Consider the following 19,889-nt stretch of genomic DNA (forward strand, 5'->3'; position numbering starts at 1 on the left):
GCTTCCTCCCTGGCAGTGCCCTCTGCACCACCCACGCAGAGCCAGCCCGGGGGCGGGGGTCTCAGTAGAGGGTCAGGTGTGTGCCCAGCGGGGAAGTGTCGTCACTGGCCCTCCTAGGAGGGTCTGCCTTCCTGTAGCCCTGGGTCTGAGTCACCCGTCATGCTCCGATGACTGGAATTTATCTCTATCTTTATCTGTATCTAGATTTTGGGGGGGAGGGCTGTTGTTATGGAGGGAGGAAGGTCTGAGAGTAAAAAGTCCTTTGATTCCAATCTGGCTGGGCTGGTTGTTTTCTGATTGGGAGAGGAAGTGGCTGGTGATTTGTTTAGGGGTAGAAAGGGGCTTAGTTTGTGTGCCCCTGGGATGGGAGGGGGGCAGAGGGGCTGGGAGAGGGTTGACTGTAGGCAGGAGAAAAAGGAGCTTAGCACCTGGAGTCTGCTTGGTTGCAGTCAGCTCGGAGACTCAAGACTGTGCGGCATCCAGGGTGGGGCTGGCCGGAGCCCTCTCCCCTAGGGGCCTTCACTTCTCGAGATGCTCAGGTGAGGTTAAACCCAGGAGAAGGCGGCGGAGGGCCTGTGGGGTGGGTCCCCCGGAAGGGAAGGGAAGGGAAGGCAGAGCAGGAACGCTGCTCCATGCCCCAGCTGGTTGAAGGTCCTCTGACTCTATTCCTAAATCAGTACGCCCAAACAAGCCAGGTGAACCTGAACTTTCTGGGCCTCAGTTTCTCTGTTTATAAAATATGAGTAAGACTGGGTGAGAGGGAGGAGACTGGGTACATGGAAGCACTTCTACCCAAGTGAGAGCCCCACCAGTGTGGCCTCTGACCAGGACCTGGGTGGGAACTGGGGGAGGCCCGTAATTCACATCTCCTGAGCACCAGAAGAGTCTGACTTCTGGGCATCTGGGGAGAGGGGAGGATGTGACTGCTGACCTTAAAACCTCCTGAAAAATCATGTATATATGATTGAAGCATGGAGCATGCTTTGTAGGGAAGGGGTAATAAGAGAATTTTTTTTTTTAAATCTCTGAAAAAGACTTAAGGGAAGACTCCACAGGGTCTTTATAAATTCATAACGTTTGGAAAATGTTTCTTACAGTCCCAAGGTAGGAACAAAAGGAAATGGATTTGCCTTGCTACTGGGCGATTTGGGTCATTCATAGGAAGAGCTTAGATGCAAGGAAGATGTGGCTGAGGATAACTGGGTGTCGGAGGTGGGGGTGTGGGAAATTAGCCCCAGAGAGCAACAGCCATCTGATGATGATTATTATAATAGTTGTCACTTAGGCATTCAGATCTGCCTTGTCCTGTGCTGCTGAACTATATTACAAATGTTTATTGAGCACCTATATGTACCAGGCACTGTGCTAGACTCTGGGGCTATAATGATGAGGAAAACTAAGCTTATTTTCACAGTGTGGGGTTGGATGGGTTCTCAGGCTACTGGGCCAGTCAGAAATAAAACATGTGAAAGTATCATTACCAATTGTGAAAAGTACTTTGAAGTCGCAAGTTCAGGGTACCAAGAGAATGTAAAACAGGCACATTTTATAGGGCCTGAAGTGTTAATGGAAGGCTAATGTCTTCATCTTTGGTCTTCCCTTGTGGCTCAGCTGGTAAAGAATCTGCCTGCAATGCGGGAGCCCTAGGTTCGATCCCTGGTTGGGAAGGTCCCCTGAAGAAGGGAAAGGCTGCCCACTCCAGTATTCTGGCCTGGAGAATTCCATGGACTACAGTCCATGGGGTTGCAGCGTGGAACAGCATTCCCGCTCTGCCTTCCCTTCCCGGTTGCAAAGTCACAACTGAGTGACTTTCACTTCAATCTCTGCATATTGGGAGTTTTATTCCCATTTCACTGAAGAGGAAATTGAGATTTAGAGAGGTTATGTCAGTTGCCCATGGTACACAGCAATCAATTAAGCAAAGTTAGGATTCAAATGGACTCAGATCTTCTGACCCAGAGACTTCTCTCTCAACCACCTGACTCTAGGAGCTTCCTGGGCTATATGGCAACCTAATGGATGCTCACCCTGTATTATTTAATTTCCAAGGACACCTGTGAGAGATGGATTATTATACCCATTATATGGGTTAGGAGGTGGAGGCTCAGAGTTCATTAGTTTCCCAAGGTAATAACATAAGTCAGTTGGTGGCAGGGCAGAGATTTGAATCCAGATTGTTAAACCCTGAAGGCTGCACTCTGCATCAACCCTGGGCTATTGCGTCTCCATAAACCAGTGAATCCAGGGAGGGGACCAGTGGAGAGCCAGGGTTTTGCCTGCAGTGGAGACAGACGCCTGTGGGAATGAAGGGCCCTTTTCTGGGCTGCTAGCAGGATCTGGCAGGTTATCTGGGGGAGTACCTCCCCCTGGTGAACAGACTGACACCTCCAAGCTAACTTGACTGGTCGCCAAGAGCCATTTGCTTTGTTACCAGGCGCTGTGTCAGAAGCTGGGATGCACTGTTGGGAGCCCCCCCAAATATAGCTAATCTCACTACCCAGTTGGGTGTACTCTTAGGAGTTAGGAGTGGGTAGAAAAGGCCATCGAGGTTAAAGGGAAGAGATGTCTTAGTGCCGCACGGTCCAACAGAAATATAATGTGAGCCACACTTACACACGTTTTTTCCTAGCTACAATAAGAAGTGCGAAAAGAAACAGGTGAAACAAATTTTAACGATATGTTTTATTTAACCCCAAAATGTCCAAACTGTTACAATTTCAAAGAGTAATCAATAGCCAATCATTAATGAGCTGTTTTATGTTTTCGTCCTAATGCTTCCAAAACGGGGGTGTAATTTGCACGTTTCCACTGGGACCAGACGCGATTCAGGTGCTCAGCAGGGGGGTGGCTGGGGTACCGGGCCGTGCGACCCTGGGGTTCTGTAGGACCGAGCATCACCTCCTCCGCCTCGGCCTTCAGCGGCGGGGCGCGGGGTGGGGGGCACAGCGGGACCGAGCTCTCGGGGGCGGCGGGCGCTGGGGGCCCCCCGGGTGCCGCCGGGGCGCTGGGCCGCGTGGGGAGCGCCCTGAGGGTGCCCGGAGGAGAAAGCCCCTGGACCTCGGCCCGGGCGGGGCGCGCGGGGCGCGGAGCCGGCCGGGGATCAGAAGCCCGCGGCCCTGCATTGTTCGCCCGTCACACTTCCTTTGGCTTTATTGCCTTTGTCCAACACCCTATTGTCTGATTTCCTTTTGTCCCCCTTTCAGCGCTGCTGTCTTTTATTTTCCAGCCAGCCTGGTTGTTTTCATTTCTTTTGTCTGAAGTTCCTGAGAGGAAGGTTTTATTTTCAGCGGTTTGATTAATTCACAGCTTGAGCCCCGGGTTGTTTGTTATGTAATTGCGGCCCTCGGCTGCAGGATCGCGCCCCTCCCCCGCGGCCCCCGCCCCCGCGCCCCTCCCCGCCCGGGTGGGCCGCGCGCCGGCTTCCTGGCCGCTGGCCCGCCCGCGCGGGGCGGGACCCGGGCGCACCCCAGAGCCGGGCTGGACCGCGCGGGGGTCTCTTCTCCTCTCCTCTCTCCTCACCCTGCAGTGCCCCTCCTGGACCCCACACCAAGCCCCCAGGGCACCTTGCTCTTTGAAAGTGGCAGGAGAGTCTGGTCTGGTCTGGTCTGGTCTGGTCTGCAGGACGGTATCAAACCGAGCAGATACACCTTATTCGACTGGAATGCTTTCAGTTATTTCATGTGAAATTCTGTGCATGTATACAGTTGTGTACATCTATCGTGTGTAGCACATCGCATCATTCCTTATAAGAAGTATTTTGTTATACAGAGGTGATGTAATATACAAATATACTTCACCTGCAGTTTAATTTGAAGGATGTTTTACTATATATAATTCTTGCCTTACATTCCCCTCCTAAAAATGTAATGCCCGTGTAAACAAAAATTTTTTAAAGTTTTATTTAACAAAGCTTTTCAAACTACCATGTATCAGAATCACCAGGAGGGCTTGTTAAAACAGATTCATGGCCTCACCCACAGAAATCCTGATTTGTGCCTGACCCATGACTTCACCTTTCAAACAAGCCCCCAGGCTATGCCGGCTGCGTCGCTGCGCTGCATTCCAACCGGCTGTGCTTTAACAAAGGCTCGGAGCACTCTTCTGAACACCTTGTAAATGTCAATTCATCACTTCATACTGTCCATTTTACAGATGAGAAAACAGTATGGGAAGGTTAAGTAACTTGCCCAAGATTACAAAGCAGCTCGTGGAGTAGCTGAGGCAAGACCCATGCCTTCTTGGAACCTGCTGTGTGTCCCAACTGGGCTTGTCTCTGTGACTTTGGAGGGGGAGCAGGACATCTGCTGCTCTGGCCTTGAGCCTGGCGTGACCACCAAAAACGACTCCCAGGACCCTGCTCAGCTACTTGGTGATCCCACACGGCATGGTGTCAGCAACAGAAGTAGGAGATTCGGTCTCTGCTTTCATTACACCGGGGATTGCAGAGACCCAGAGGGGGCCAGACTCTAATTGAGAGACTCTAACCAGATAGAATAAAATATTTCTCGGAAAGCTACTCATCTCTTAGGTCACTTCAACTCACCTCACTTTTGGTAGATAGATAGATGGATGCAAGGAATAGTTGGAAATAGTTCACTTTTATCTTGCCTCTACTATAAGGAAAACAAAGAATAAGTGTATAGGGTAGTCAATACTTGGTTTCTGTTTGGGGGAGTAGGAGGGATTGTGAAAGTGAAAGTCCCTCAGTCGTGTCCGACTCTCTGCGACCCCATGGACTTGTAGCTCTCCAGGCTCCTTTGTCCATGGGATTCTCCAGGCAAGAATACTGGAGTGGGTAGCCTTTCCCTTCTCCAGGGGAACTTCCCAACCCAGGGATTGAATGCAGGTCTCCTGCATTGCAGGTGGATTCTTTACCAGCTGAGCCACCGGGGCAGCCCTGGTGAGTGGTGGAGAGGGAAACAATCTGGCCTCTTCATAAAGAGTAACTGCTACTCAACCCCAGCCAGTTATTGCCACAGACTAGCTTCAGGAGAGTTCAAGCCCAGATTTTTATGTGCTATCTCTTGATTTTTAAATTTGGTAACTAATTACAAATATGTACTTACACATACACAGACACATACTGTATTATATGATCTTGGTTTTACTGGACTCAGAAAGAGCCACTTAAGTTTCTAGCCTTCTTGGTGGAACCCATCAGCCCACTAGTCCCAGCGCTGCAACAGGCAGGGTACGACAGAAGGCGGCCCAGTCTCCTCTAGACCTTTCTATTTAAAAAGGTGGGGGTGGGGGGGGAGACAAGAATCTTTTCCAGTCACAGTGAGTTCCAAGTGGAGCTTGTCTTTTGCATGAGTGTACCTGTTTGGGGCTGGAACAGCAATCACTGCCCGGGGGCTCAGAACCCCCTCCCTGACTCTGCCCTTCCTCCCCCAGGATGTCTATGAGGAGCCCCGGCTCTGCCCAGCTGGTCCTGGATGAAGTTGGCACCATGGTGAACTGTACTGTCAAGGCAGAGGGAAAGAAGGAGCCTTGTTACGAGGCCCCCCAAGGCTCAGCCTCTGCAGATGAACTGCAGCCTGGAGACCCAGCCCGCCCCCCCCAGGATGGTGCTGACCAGCAAGCTCCAGCCCAGGTGCCGAGCACTCTCTTGGGGCTCCTGAGTCAGGGTCCCCAGCCCACCTCTGCAGCTCCTGTGCATGTGCCCTTTCCCCCAGTGGGTGGAACGGGCACCCACCGGCCTAGCAGGGGAGAGGGGCAGGTAGACAGGTGGGTGGGTGGGTCAGGCTACCTGTTTGAGCAGGACATGGACTCACTCCTGCCCTCACTCACCTGATGTTAACTGTTTACCTATGTGTGACCAGTCCTTACCCTTGAGAATTAGTTGAGAAATAAGATACACACGTTTATAGTCTAGCTTAATCTACTAGCTTTGTCTAGTAGTAGAAATCTACTACTTTTGAATCTACTGCTGATTAGAGAAAATCAGTCTAATTACCCAAGCCAGAGTTTAAATCACTATTAAAGGCAATACAATTCCTCATCCTTAAAATGAAGGAGCTGAACTATATGAGCAGTGACGATTCTTTCAGCTCTTAAAAATTCCATGATTCCATTTAAGAGATGTAAAAGAAATATGTAATCAAAAGCCAAATGAGTGAAAATGAGGAGAGTTTTAGGGCTCTGAGGAGGGATCTAGCCAGGTGTAGGTGAAAGGGGGCTAGAAGTAGGCGTAGTGAATCAAGGAGGATTTCCTGGAGGAGTAAGACTTTAAGCTGAGCCTTAAAGAATGGAGAAGACTGAGATGAGAAGAGGAGAGAGGGAACAATGGCTGAAAGAGGGTAGGAATGGGGACCCTGAGAGTAATTGGCCAGGCTGGAGTGGTAGGTGCATGCAAGGGAGTAATAATTAATAGCTGACTTTTGGGCTTTGGCTCTGCAATGGCAAACCTCATTCACATGCATTAACTCCTTTGATCCCAGCTACAATCCTATGGCAAAAGGAGGTTTAAGTATTTCCATTTTCAGAAGAGGGAGGTCAGGTTCATAGAAGTTCAGGGACTCATATGGGATTAAGTACATTGTGAGTCAGTGAGCCCAGATCTCTTGTCTTAAAACCTTTTGTTCTTTTCACGAAATCTATTAAGCCAAGTCAGAGCAAAGGTCAGGAGGTGGGGAGAGAGGGCCCCCGTGAAGGCTGGGAGCTGGGTAGATTCTGGGGCTCCCCAGGGCAAGCATCCTTGGGGTGCTCAGCACCACCCCCACCTGTCCCTCTGCTCTTAGGGTGACAGGGACGTCCAGTCTGTCTTGCAGGACGGCAGCCCCCTGGAGAACAGTGAATCCCCAGAACCCAGGAGACCACGAGGTTCCGAGGCTGCTTCTGGAAGCCAGGAGAAGCTGGACTTCAACAGAAATTTAAAAGACGGTGAGACATCTGCCCTAGTTAGAGATGGGGGCCTGGGTGGGGCGGTGTTAGGATGGTTGCTTCTCAGTCTTCTGGTATCTTCCAGTTGTGCCGGCCATCGAGAAGCTGCTGTCCAGTGACTGGAAGGAGAAGTTCCTGGGAAGGAGCTCTGTGGAAACCAAAGATGTCAAAGGTGAAGGCCCATGTGGGTGGCAAGGGGGAGATACCTGAACCCCCTTCCCTTCTCCAGGCTTGGCCATGCAGTCTAGGCCTGCATGGCAGTTTCTGGGATTCTTGGCTCCCTCACACCTGACCTGTGCCTCTCTGGCTTCTGCCTGGCCCTAGGGGTCAGCACCATTCTTCACCCGGGGGACCCAAGTGCTGGGCTTATTCCCGTGCAACAGAGGCCTGGTGGGAATCAAGTCCCCTGGAACCCTTGTGACCTTGGGCATGTCATTGCCACTTCCCATATCTCACTATAAAATGAATGTTCCCTCTCACCGCTGGAAATTAATTCTAGGCCATCAGGATTCAGTCAGTACATTAAAGTGTGTTTGCTTAGGTTCACTCCCAGTGTGGTTATTTAATTTTCCGAGTTCAGTTCACTTCAGTTGCTCAGTCATGTCCGACTCTTTGCGACCCCATGAACTGCAGCACATCAGGCCTCCCTGTCCATCACCAACTCCCGGAGTTTACCCAAACTCGTGTCCATTGAGTCGGTAATGCCATCCAACCATCTCATCCTCTGTCATCCCCTTCTCCTCCTGCCTTCAGTCTTTCCCATCAGGGTCTTTTCAAAAGAGTCAGCTCTTCACATCAGGTGGCCAAAGTACTGGAGTTTCAGCTTCAGCATCACTCCTTCCAATGAACACCCAGGACTGGTCTCCTTTAGGATGGACTGGTTGGATCTCCTTGCAGTCCAAGGGACTCTCAAGAGTCTTCTCCAACACCACAGTTCAAAAAGCATCAGTTCTTCTGCACTCAACTTTCTTTATAGTCCAACACTCACATCCATACATGACCACTGGAAAAACCATAGCCTTCACTAGGTGGACCTTTTTTGGCAAAGTAATGTCTCTGCTTTTTAATATGCTGTCTAGGTTGGTCATAACTTTCCTTCCAAGGAGTAAGTGTCTTTTAATTTCATGGCTGCAATCACCATCTGCAGTGATTTTGGAGCCCAAAAAAATAGCCACTGTTTCCACTGTTTCCTCATCTATTTTCCATGAAGTGATGGGACCGGATGCCGTGATCTTAGTTTTCTGAATGTTGAGCTTTAAGCCAACTTTTTCACTCTCCTCTTTCACTTTCATCAAGAGGCTCTTTAGTTCTTCTTCACTTTCTGCCATCAGGGTGGTGTCATCTGCATATCTGAGGTTATTGATACTTCTCCCGGCAATCTTGATACCAGCTTGTGCTTCTTCCAGCCCAGCGTTCTCATGATGTACTCTGCATATAAGTTAAATAAGCAGGATGACATTATATAGCCTTGATGTACTCCTTTTCCTATCTGGAAACAGTCTGTTGTTCCACGTCCAGTTCTAACTGTTGCTTCCTGACCTGCATACAGGTTTCTCAAGAGGCAGGTCAGGTGGTCTGGTATCCCCATCTCTTTAAGAATTTTCCACAGTTTATTGTGATACACACAGTCAAAGGCTTTGGCATAGTCAGTAAAGCAGAAACAGATGTTTTTCTGGAACTCTCTTGCTTTTTCGATGATCCAACAGATGTTGGCAATTTGATCTCTGGTTCCTCTGCCTTTTCTAAAACCAGCTTGAACATCTGGAAGTTCACAGTCCACATTTTGCTGAAGCCTGGCTAGGAGAATTTTAAGCATTACTTTACTAGCGTGTGAGATGAGTGCAATTGTGCAGTAGTTTGAGCAGTCTTTGGCATTGCCTTTCTATGGGATTGGAATGAAAACTGACCTTTTCCAGTCCTGTGACCACTGCTGAGTTTTCCAAATTTGCTGGCATATTGAGTGCAGCACTTTCACAGCATCATCTTTCAGGATTTGAAATGGCTCACCTGAAATTCCATCACCTCCACTAGCTTTGTTTGTAGTGATGCTTCCTAAGGCCCACTTGACTTCACATTCCAGAATGTCTGGTTCTAGGTGAGTGATCACACCATCATGATTATCTGGGTTGTGAAGATCTTTTTTGTATAGTTCGTCTGTGTATTCTTGCCACCTCTTCTTGATATCTTCTGCTTCTCTTAGGTCCATACCATTTCTGTCCTTTATTGAGCCCATCCTTGCATGAAATGTTCCCTTGGTATCTCTAATTTTCTTGAAGAGATCTCTAGTCTTTCCTATTCTATTGTTTTCCTCTATTTCTTTGCATTGATCGCTGAGGAAGGCTTTCTTATCTCTCCTTGCTATTCTTTGGAACTCTGCATTCAAATGGGTATATCTTTCCTTTTCTCCTTTGCTTTTTGTGTCTCTTCTTTTCACAGCTTTTCCTAAGGCCTCCTCAGACAGCCATTTTGCTTTTTTGCATTTCTTAATTTTTGAGGGATGGTATTAATCCCTATCTCCTGTACAATGTCAGGAACCTCTGTCCATAGTTCATCAGGCACTCTGTCTATTAGATCTAGTCCCTTAAATCTGTTTCTCACTTCCACTGTATAATCATAGGGGATTTGATTTAGGTCATACCTGAATGGTCTGGTGGTTTTCCCCACTTTCTTCAATTTAAGTCTGAGTTTGGCAATAAGGAGTTCATGATCTGAGCCAGTCAGCTCCCCATGTTGTTTTTGCTGACTGTATAGAGCTTCTCCATCTTTGGCTACAAAGAATATAATCAATCTGATTTTTCTCAGAGGAAACTTTAAAATAACACAGATCCCCAGGTTCAACCCCCACCTACTGACTGAGACCCATAGAGGATAGGGGCCTAGACATCTGTATATTTCAGTGGCTCCCTGAGTAATTCTGATGCAAATGGTCTGTATCATGGCACTTAGGAGTAACTGCTGCACCTGATATGAGCTGCATTGGAGACAAGTTAGACATGGCTAGTTGAGGACCATGTACCAGATCCGCTAAGCTGGTACCATGATCCAGATCCGGACTAAGCTTTACATTCAGTTCCTGTTACCATCACAGCAGCACTCTGAGGTGACGATCACGGTGCTCATTTATAGATTCAAAAATTATAAAGTGCAGAGAAGTTGGTCGCTTGCCCAACAGCTCCCGGGAGGAATGTGTTAATAGGGGAATTTGAACTGAGATCTATCTTGCTGCAAAGCCTGCATGTGTCCCCCTGGACTCTCCCATGAGACAGTTATCCATCTAGCTCGGTGGCACTGGGCTCTTGAGGATACCCCAGGGGTGGGCAAGGCCTGAGACGTCCCACCATCAGCATTTCCAGGGCCTGGAAGAGCAGCTGATGGTGGGGAGCTTCCAGAGCGGCTAGTGGTCAGCTGACTGGATGAGGAGCCTGCTTCGGGGCAAGGATCATGCTCCAGCCTTCTCTGCAGTCCAGTCCCTGGATCATGCTCCAGTCTTCTCTGCGGTCCAGTCCATGGCAGGGGCCTGGGGGATAGCAATTGCTCAGTGTCCTACAGGTGAACTGGTGGACAGATGAACAGACAAAAATTGTCAACAGTGGCTGTTTCCCTGTGGAGCAGGGACCAAGGAGAGCCTGGCAGAGAAGGAGCTGCAGCTTCTGGTCATGATCCACCAGCTGTCCGCTCTGCGGGACCAGCTCCTGACTGCGCACTCGGAGCAGAAGAACATGGCTGCGATGCTCCTGGAGAAGCAGCAGCAGCAGATGGAGCTGGCCCGTCAGCAGCAGGAGCAGGTGGGCCCTGCTCCTCGGGGCAGGCACCTTCAGGCACAGCGGGGAGTGTGGGGGGCCCTGCTCCTTGGGGTAGGCACCTTCAGGCACAGCGGGGAGTTGTGGGGGGGGCCCTGCTCCCTGGGGCGGGCACCTTCAGGCACAGTGGGGAGTGTGGGGGGCCCTGCTCCTCGGGGCAGGTACCTTCAGAGTACAGCAGGGAGTGTAGGGCGCCCTGCTCCCTGGGGCGGGCACCATGGGGAGCATGGGGCAGGCCTGGCTGGCGCAGGCCGAGGCCACAGGTGGGTGGGGAGGGGGCCACAGGAAGGGGCTGGGATTCCCACCTCTGGGAGTGCATCAGTCCTTGCAAGAGGGCCAGGGTGGAGGGTGCTGGGGGGCTCTGAGTGAAAGCAACCAGCTGCTTCCTGGTCTCTAAGAGCAGGGCGAGCTCTCTGCAAAGGGAGAGTAAATCGGGAGAGCTGGCCGGCTGGCTGGCTTCTTATCCTGTCTAGCTATCCTGCCTATCCGTCCACTGGTGTGGAAGGCAGGCTGTGGATGGGGCTGCAAAGGCTTATGGGAAGTGGGATCCTGGGGCCTAATGTCCACGCTCCCATTGCCTACTCTTTCCTTCTGCCAGATTGCTAAGCAGCAGCAACAGCTGATTCAACAGCAGCATAAGATCAACCTCCTTCAGCAGCAGATCCAGGTAAAAGGGGGAAGGGCTGGGCTCTGGGAGAGCTGGAGGTTGCGGGGTGGACGCCAGTGTGCAGACGTGCTGTGAACGGGGAAAGACAGCGGCTGTGGATGAAGCAGAACCACTCAGGCATGGCCCCAAGCAGGGAGGCCCATGTCTGCTCTGCCCCTTCCCTTGTATCTGTCCCCGTGTCAAGGGCAGGGCCCAGAATACCTTCCTCCCAGCTGGGATCTGAGGGCGCAGACAGGGGCCCATGGAGCGGGTGCGGGGTCCGATGGAGCCTTTTGAAAACTGCCCTCTCTTCCCGGGCCCACCCTCTGTGTCCAGGGCTGACCACAGCTGGGTAACTGGTTGGGACCCCCAGGACTTTCCCAGTGTTTCTTTGCCCTCAGCAGGTCAACATGCCTTACGTCATGATTCCAGCCTTCCCCCCAAGCCACCAACCTCTGCCTGTTACCCCTGACTCCCAGCTGGCTCTGCCCATTCAGCCCATCCCCTGCAAGCCAGGTGAGTGTGGGAAGGAGCCCAGGAACCGCTGTCATCTGTCAATTTGCAGTGTCACCTTTCTGGGTCTCAGTTTGGGATCTGTCTAGTTGAAAAATAATCCCTTCTTTCTGAATTTCACTGGGGGAATGAAAAGAAACAGCACATAACCATAAAGTGCTTTACAGACTAAGAATGTTGCCAATCTAGGTCTAGTCTCCAGTTCTGGGACACTTCCTATACCAGAATATCAGTACTTGAACATTAACCGATTTACACATCTCCCGAATTCACACTCCTGCTCTGCTCTGCCCTGTCACGGGACTCGGTGACCGCAGAGCAGAGCGCCAGCCGTGTGTCCGGTGCTGACAAGTAGCTAGGCAGCCATGAGGTGATAAAATGTGGACTCTGAGCTGAGACAGCAGAGTACCAACAGCCAGGAAATCTGGGAGGGCTTCTTGCGGTGCTCACTTGGGTCCTGGGGGTGCGGACTTGTGAGGATGAAGCTGGGAACTGAGGGTGGAGGCCCGGGGCCTGGATCCTGGGGCCAGAAGCCCAGTGGGGTGTCGGAGTGGGCCGGCGGCAGGGCTGAGCGTGGACTCTGGAGTTTATCTGTAGGATGTGGGATGTGCCCGGACGTTTCAGTAGAGGCTGCGTTGTCACACTGGCTGTGGGTGGTGGGGAACAGGGCGGGTACCAGGTGGAGTTGAGACTGGGTCGGGGGCTGTTGGGGGGATGCTTGAGATGAGGGTGACAGCCCAAATGAAGCAGCAAGTGTGGGATGGAGGCAGCGAGGGAGCTGTGAGCACGGAGTCCTTGTGAGCGACCCTGGGGGCAGGCGGAGGCGCTGCCATCCCTGGTCCAGGAGGGGATCGGGTTTTAGTCAGCTGGAGAACAGCTCCCTTTGGTGATGTTCCCGTTCCACGTGAGAGACAGCAGAGGAAATCCAGCGTGGGTCCAGCAGCAAGGCCTCTGGGCTGTGGCCACAGTTCCTGGGTCAGCCCCCCTGACTCTGGGTGGAGGCAGGGAAAACATAAAGGCCTGGAAAGTTAGATCCTGCTTTGAGGGCAGCTTCCTGGGGTGAAGGCATGGGAACTGGGGGTGGTATGGGGTGAAGGGGAGGGCGGGTTGCACAAAACCACAGCACCTCCAGGTGTTCACGGGGCCGAGCTGCAGGGCTGAGGAGGGCAGACACCTGGGGATGGGTCCACAGCCTCGAGGGCAAGGGCGACAGGAAATAAGTTTTGGGAGACCTGTGCTGGTCAGGCTATCACCTGCTTTATCTGCTCCCAGATCCTAGTGGGCAGGGAGCCCTGTGGCCGCCAGCTGCGCCGCCAGGTTGCGAGCGTTAGTGGTGCCTACAGCCCATAGGACAGGGTCCAAACTCCCAGGCTCGGCCGTCACAGGCCGCGAGCCCCGCTGGTCCATGGCATGCCGCCCTCACTTCCCACCTTCTGCTTTGGCACCCGCCTGCATCCACTGCACCTGCCCACCCACTGACACCTCCCCTCCCCCTGGGAGGCCTGCTCCGGTCCCCCCAGCTGAGCAGAGTTCTCTGGCACGCCACACACAGCCCGTATCACCACCGATCTTGTCGGCAGTGGCTTATCTTCATGGCTCATCACTCCATCTCAATTGTCAAGTCAGTGAGGCTGGGCCTCCTTGGGGGAGAATGAGCCCAGCTACGTAGAAGAGAGCTCGAGCCTGTACAGGGGAAGGTCTGGGTGCAGATCTCAGTGCTCCCATTCATTAGCTGTATGGGCACCCGTGCCATTTCTCCCGGTCTCCTTATCTGTAAAATGGGATGATGTAAACTGAGTACCTATTCATATGCCACACACTAGGGATTATCTTGACAATGCACATAAGACAGACTACAAACCAGGTAGCTGCTTTTGTACCCTGCATGTGTATGCATGTATGCTAAATCACTTCAGTCGTGTCCAGCTCTGCGACCCTGTGGACTATAGCTCGCCAGGCTCCTCTCTCCATGGGATTCCAGGCAAGAACACTGGAGTGGGTTGCCATGCCCTTGTCCAGGGGATCTGCCCAATCCAGGGATTGTACCTGCCACTCTTAAGTCTCCTGCACTGGCAGGCAGGCTCTTTACCACTATCGCCACCTGGGAAACCCACCCTGCCTGTAATAGGTACAAAATCCGTAGAAGGAGTAGAGCTCATCTTGCCTTTGGGTGGGAGCTCTATAGTCAGTGGGTTGGGAAGGGCAAGAACAGGGTGAAGATACAGGGGGCGGGGTGGGGGTGGGTGGGGTGGCCAGGAGGCCTCAGCAGCACTCGGGCTGGGAGGCAGCAGTTGGAAGCCAGCTGGGCCGCTCTGAGCCTCCGCCCACTTTGCGCTGCTGGGGCCTCGTCAAGCAGGGTGTCTGCTGTTCTGTGCTCATCCAGGGCTTTTCTCCTTGCCGCCTTTTCCATAGTGGAGTATCCGCTGCAGCTACTGCACAGCCCCCCCGCCCCAGTGGTGAAGAGGCCTGGGGCCTTGTCAGCCCACCACCCCCTGCAGGTATCGCCCCCCACCGGCCGGCGCCTTGGCCCTCGGGGGGCTTCTGTGGCCCACGTGCCCCTGGCCCCTTGGTGTTGCTGACTCTCAGCGTCTCCCTCAGGAACCCTCCCAACCGCTGAACCTCACGGCCAAGCCCAAGGCTTCGGAGCTGCCTAATTCCTCCAGCTCCCCCAACCTGAAGCTGAGCAACTGTGTACCACGTCCCCCAAGCCACGGGGCCCCCACGCTGGACCTGCAGGCCAACCCCCCTAGCCTGCCTTTGGGTAAGCCCCCCACGCCTTTCCCTGCTAAGGGAGAGCAGGATCTGAACAGGTCCGTGAGAGCCTCTATGACCAGAGGTTAGACTCGCTCCTTTCAGCCCCTTTGAGTTTCAGCACTCGGCATCCCGGAGACCCTTCCTGCTCTGCCCGCCGGATCTGACTGGGCAGCAACCGCCCCACCATCAGGGATCTAGGCTTTTCTCCTGTCCGTCTGTGGGCACCAGGGCTCCCTGTCAGCACTGCCGGCCAGCAGAAAGGAGGAGGGTGCATCACCCCAGGGGTGGCAGGACACGACCTCACTCACGCACCCCTCTGTTCCTCTCCCCGCCATCTCCCCAGGCTTCCTCGGTGAAGGGGACGCTGTCACCAAAGCCATCCAGGATGCCCGGCAGCTGCTGCACAGCCACAGCGGAGCCTTAGACGCTTCGCCCAGCGCCCCGTTCCGCAAGGTACGGACCCTGCCCTGCAGCTGGGGTCCGGGGAGACACAGAGGCTGAGGCTACCGCAGGAAAGCAGGGCAGGGAGTCGGGTGAGCAGAGGGGGCTGATTACGAGTTCCCTGTCTCCGCAGGACCTCATTGGCGTGGACACATCGCCAGCCAAGGAGCGGCTGGAGGACAGCTGTGTGCACCCGCTGGAAGAAGCCATGCTGGGCTGTGACATGGACGGTGAGGATCTGTGGCCGCTCCTGCTCCCCGCCAGGGCCAGGGCGGGTCAGGGGAGTCTCTCTGCAACCCTTCTCCCCTAGGCGGTCTGTGGACTTCCCTTACGGGTCCCTCCCTTGCCTGCCTCCTCCCGGTGGCCCTGCTGGTCTTCCTTGCCTGCTGCAGGAGGCTCCAGTGACCCCTGGTGGTGATGGAAGGGAAGCCCTTCTGCCAGCCCTGGAGGACGCTCCTTACTCCAAACTGCCCTGGGGGATACTTCTTACCCCAGGCTGCCCTGGGGGACTCTCCTGACCCCTGGCTGCCCTTGGGGACTCTCCTGACCCCACGCTGGCTGCCCTGGGGGACTCTCCTGACCCCACGCTGGCTGCCCTGGGGGGCTCTCCTGACCCCACGCTAGCTGCCCTGGGGGACTCTCCTGACCCCACACTAGCTGCCCTGGGGGACTCTCCCGACCCCTGGCTGCCCTGGGGGACTCTCCCGACCCCACGCTGGCTGCCCTGGGGGGCTCTCCTGACCCCACGCTGGCTGCCCTGGGGGACTCTCCTGACCCCACGCTGGCTGCCCTGGGGGGCTCTCCTGACCCCACGCTGGCTGCCCTGGGGGGCTCTCCTGACCCCACGCTGGCTGCCCTGGGGGACTCTCCTGACCCCTGGCTGCCCTGGGGGGCTCTCCTGACCCCTGGCTGCCCTGGGGGACTCTCCTGACCCCTGGCTGCCCTGGGGGGCTCTCCTGACCCCACGCTAGCTGCCCTGGGGGACTCTCCTGACCCCTGGCTGCCCTGGGGGACTCTCCCGACCCCACGCTGGCTGCCCTGGGGGGCTCTCCCGACCCCACGCTGGCTGCCCTGGGGGACTCTCCTGACCCCACGCTGGCTGCCCTGGGGGGCTCTCCTGACCCCACGCTGGCTGCCCTGCGGGGCTCTCCTGACCCCACGCTGGCTGCCCTGGGGGGCTCTCCTGACCCCACGCTGGCTGCCCTGGGGGGCTCTCCTGACCCCACGCTGGCTGCCCTGGGGGGCTCTCCTGACCCCACGCTGGCTGCCCTGGGGGGCTCTCCTGACCCCACGCTGGCTGCCCTGGGGGGCTCTCCTGACCCCAGGCTGGCTGCCCTGGGGGGCTCTCCTGACCCCACTCTGGCTGCCCTGGGGGGCTCTCCTGACCCCACGCTGGCTGCCCTGGGGGACTCTCCTGACCCCATGCTGGCTGCCCTGGGGGACTCTCCTGACCCCAGGCTGGCTGCCCGCCCAGGCTGATTCCTCCCCTGCTCCCCAGGCTCCCGCCACTTCCCTGAGTCCCGGAACAGCAGTCACATCAAGCGACCCATGAATGCCTTCATGGTGTGGGCCAAGGATGAGAGAAGGAAGATCCTCCAAGCTTTCCCAGACATGCATAACTCCAGCATCAGCAAGATCCTTGGTGAGGGCCAGTGGGGTCTCGGGGCTGGGATGGAGAGGGTATGGGGCCTCTCGGAGCCGTAGTCCAGCAGGATCTGGCTGCAGAAGTCAGCTGGGTCTAACCAGGGCTTACTGGATGAGGGCCCAGGCCATGGTGAACTCCATGGAATCTGCCAGTGTTTGGGAATCAGGCAGGAAGCTAGCCCAGTGGGTCCTAGAGTCGTGTCACACAGTGGGGCTCTTCTGCACCCACGAACTTGGGGGGAGAGAGTGTGTGTGTGTGCACATTGTCTAGCTCCCCCTCTCCTATCTCTCCCTAGCCTATCCTTCTCTTTGCCCAGACCCTTGGAGCTGGCTCTGGCAGGAAACAAGAGAGACATATTCTTGAGTTGTCAGTAGAAAGGGTTTTGAAAGTATACCTCCTCATTGGGGGCCAAGGAGAAGTGGAGGGTTGCGCAGATGGGGCTAGAAAAAGCAGTTGTTTTCAAGCATCAGCTCCTCCAGTTTAGGCCTCTGGTCATTGTTGAGGGCCTGGGGGCCTACTCTTTTATTTATGCAAATCATGCAGACCAGAGGCTTCCCAGAGTTGCCAGGTAGTTTGGTATGTGGGTGGGTGCTGTCTTAAGCTAGCAGTTGGGTATCCTTCTACCTGTCAACCTCATTCATTTGCTCAGTATCCATGGAGCACCCACACTGGGCCAGGCCCTTGCTGTGTATATATGATTGCACATGAGTCTGGGACCCGAAACCTTGGTGGGGTCTCCAGCACCCACAGAGGGCGGGCTGTGTCAGCAGAGCCCAGCGCTGACCACCTGCCCTGGGGCTGGGCCAGGCTCCCGCTGGAAGTCCATGAGCAACCAGGAGAAGCAACCTTACTATGAGGAGCAGGCCAGACTGAGCAGGCAGCACCTGGAGAAGTACCCCGACTACAAGTACAAGCCACGGCCCAAGCGCACCTGCATCGTGGAGGGCAAGCGGCTGCGGGTGGGCGAGTACAAGGCTCTGATGAGGACCCGGCGCCAGGATGCCCGCCAGAGCTACGCGACCCCGTGAGCGGGCCTGCCTGGCGGCCGGGGCTGCGCGCGTGTGTGCGTGTGAGGGACAGGGCTTAGCGTGGGCTCCCAGGGGAGGGGTGTGTGTGTGTGTGTGTGTGTGTGTGTGTGTGTGAAGCTCCTGTGAGTGACGGGGCTTAGTGTGGGCTTCCAGGGGAGGGGTGTGTGTGTGTGTGTGTGTGTGTGTGTGTGTGTGTGTGTGTGTGAAGCTCCTGTGAGTGACGGGGCTTAGTGTGGGCTTCCAGGGGAGGGGTGTGTGTGTGTGTGTGTGTGTGTGTGTGTGTGTGTGTGTGTGTGAAGCTCCTGTGAGTGACGGGGCTTAGCGTGGGCTCCCAGGGGAGGGGTGTGTGTGTGTGTGTGTGTGTGTGTGTGTGTGTGTGTGTGTGTGTGTGTGAAGCTCCTGTGAGTGACGGGGCTTAGTGTGGGCTTCCAGGGGAGGGGTGTGTGTGTGTGTGTGTGTGTGTGTGTGTGTGTGTGTGTGTGAAGCTCCTGTGAGTGACGGGGCTTAGTGTGGGCTTCCAGGGCAGCTGTGTGTGTGTGTGTGTGTGTGTGTGTGTGTGTGAGAAGCTCCTGTGAGTGACAGGGCTTAGTGTGGGCTTCCAGGGCAGCTGTGTGTGGCTGTGTGCGTGTGGCCACAGGGATGACTGTGACTATGGTGAGTCCCTGGTGGTTCAGGATATAGATTTGTGACTGGGGACTAGCAGGTGTCTAGACAAGTGTGCCTGTGGATCCCCTTGTTGACAAACTCATATTCAGGGTTACTAAAGATCATACAGAGGATTCATGACTTGACCAAAGCAGGCATCCCAGTGGTTCCTTTAAATAGGAAACTCCCTGGCACTTACGAAATATACAACTTCCCCAAACTGAATTTACACACGATCCTCTAGGAATATCTGAACATGTGACCCTGGGGCTGCATGGGGCGGGCAGGGCAGGTCTGTAGCCCACAGTAAATTTGCCATCAGCAAAGCGCCAGGGAGCAGGTATGTGTGTCTTGGAGCCAGAAGGGTGGGGGTTGGAGGACGTGCCCCGCGGAGGCCCAGAGGACAGTGGGCCGGGGGTCGGAGTCGGGAACACCTGTAACCGCACCTGTCCCCTGCCCGCAGCCAGCAGACCGGCCAGGTGCAGACGAGCCCCTCAGAAGTCCTGTACCCGCGGGTGGCAGGCCTGCCCCTGGCACAGCCCCTGGTGGAGCACTACGTGCCCCGCGGCCTGGACCCAAACATGCCCGTCATCGTCAACACCTGCAGCCTCAGGGAGGAGGGCGAGGGCCCGGAGGACAGGCACTCGGTGGCTGATGGTGAGATGTTCCGGTTCAGCGAGGACGAGGACTCGGAGGGTGAGGAGAAGAGCGACGGCGAGCTGGTGGTGCTCACGGACTGATCCCGGCGGCCCGAGCCTGGCCCTCCTCCCCGCGGAGACCTGGGCACAGCCGCCCTGCCCACTGGTACTTGGACTCGGGCCTGCCGGAAGATGGGCACAGCTGTGCGTGTGTAGACGCACTCGCGATGGGAGGTGACCGCTCTGCACACCTCCTGTGGGCACACGCAGGCGCTGGTGGCCTCGGCGGCTCCTGCTCAGTGGCGATGGGCTGGGCTCGCCGGGCTCCTCTGGGGCTCTTGGGGCCCATGGCCAGGGGGCACTGTGTGACCCTCCCCCCCCCCCCGCAGGTCTGCCCGTCCTGGGGGTATGGCAGCTACAGACCTGTTCCTCTAGGGCCACAGTTTTGTTATTTCCATTCTTGTTCTGGCTGGACCAGCTGCCGCGGGACCAACATGCGCCCCGCCATCGCCACCACAGTGCCCCAGATGGCTGCTTTAACCAGCAGGCTCTTTGTGCACAGAGGTCTGGCTGTCTTTGCTGTCCCTCCCTTCCGCCAAGCCTCTCATGTCTCTGGCTGCTGTGTGCACCTGTGTTTTCGTCTGTTCTTGCATCGCATAAGGTATTTATTGAGTGCCAGGGGCCCTTGCTGAGCTCCCGCGGCTGTGTCTCCTGGCGCCATTCTTGCTTCTCTGGGGGGCTCTCTGCGCCTCTGTCTGTCCCCGAATTGCTACCTCTCCATGTCAGTCTGGGCGTCTCAGGTTCTGTGTGTCCGTAATGCATTTCTGTCCTTGCCTCTCTGCAGGGCCTGTTTGTGTCTCTCCCTTCCTCAATGCCTGCCCTTGCCCCTCTGACACC

General features: G+C 55.2%; 1 protein-coding gene across 3 annotated transcripts; it reads left to right on the top strand.

Moving 5' to 3' along the window:
- The first annotated feature begins 392 nt into the window (after window positions 1-392).
- On the top strand, window positions 393-19,239 carry SOX13 (SRY-box transcription factor 13). 3 transcript variants are annotated; one of them, XM_065938200.1, is made up of 14 exons: window positions 393-539; window positions 5,395-5,593; window positions 6,741-6,882; window positions 6,968-7,054; window positions 10,495-10,667; window positions 11,281-11,349; window positions 11,730-11,844; window positions 14,254-14,339; window positions 14,440-14,602; window positions 14,939-15,048; window positions 15,170-15,266; window positions 16,535-16,678; window positions 17,489-17,705; window positions 18,818-19,239. In XM_065938200.1, the coding sequence occupies exons 1-14, from the start codon at window positions 532-534 to the stop codon at window positions 19,092-19,094; spliced, it is 1,887 nt and encodes a 628-aa protein (XP_065794272.1). In that variant the 5' UTR covers window positions 393-531; the 3' UTR covers window positions 19,095-19,239. The 3 variants fall into 3 exon arrangements, with proteins under 3 accessions (XP_065794272.1, XP_065794273.1, XP_065794274.1); XM_065938201.1 differs by having other exon boundaries at window positions 11,733-11,844; XM_065938202.1 differs by having other exon boundaries at window positions 17,489-17,744; window positions 18,818-18,934.
- The last annotated feature ends 650 nt before the right edge of the window (window positions 19,240-19,889 follow it).

The sequence above is a fragment of the Muntiacus reevesi genome, chromosome 5, assembly GCF_963930625.1.
Source record: "Muntiacus reevesi chromosome 5, mMunRee1.1, whole genome shotgun sequence".
Classification (NCBI taxonomy): domain Eukaryota; kingdom Metazoa; phylum Chordata; class Mammalia; order Artiodactyla; family Cervidae; genus Muntiacus; species Muntiacus reevesi.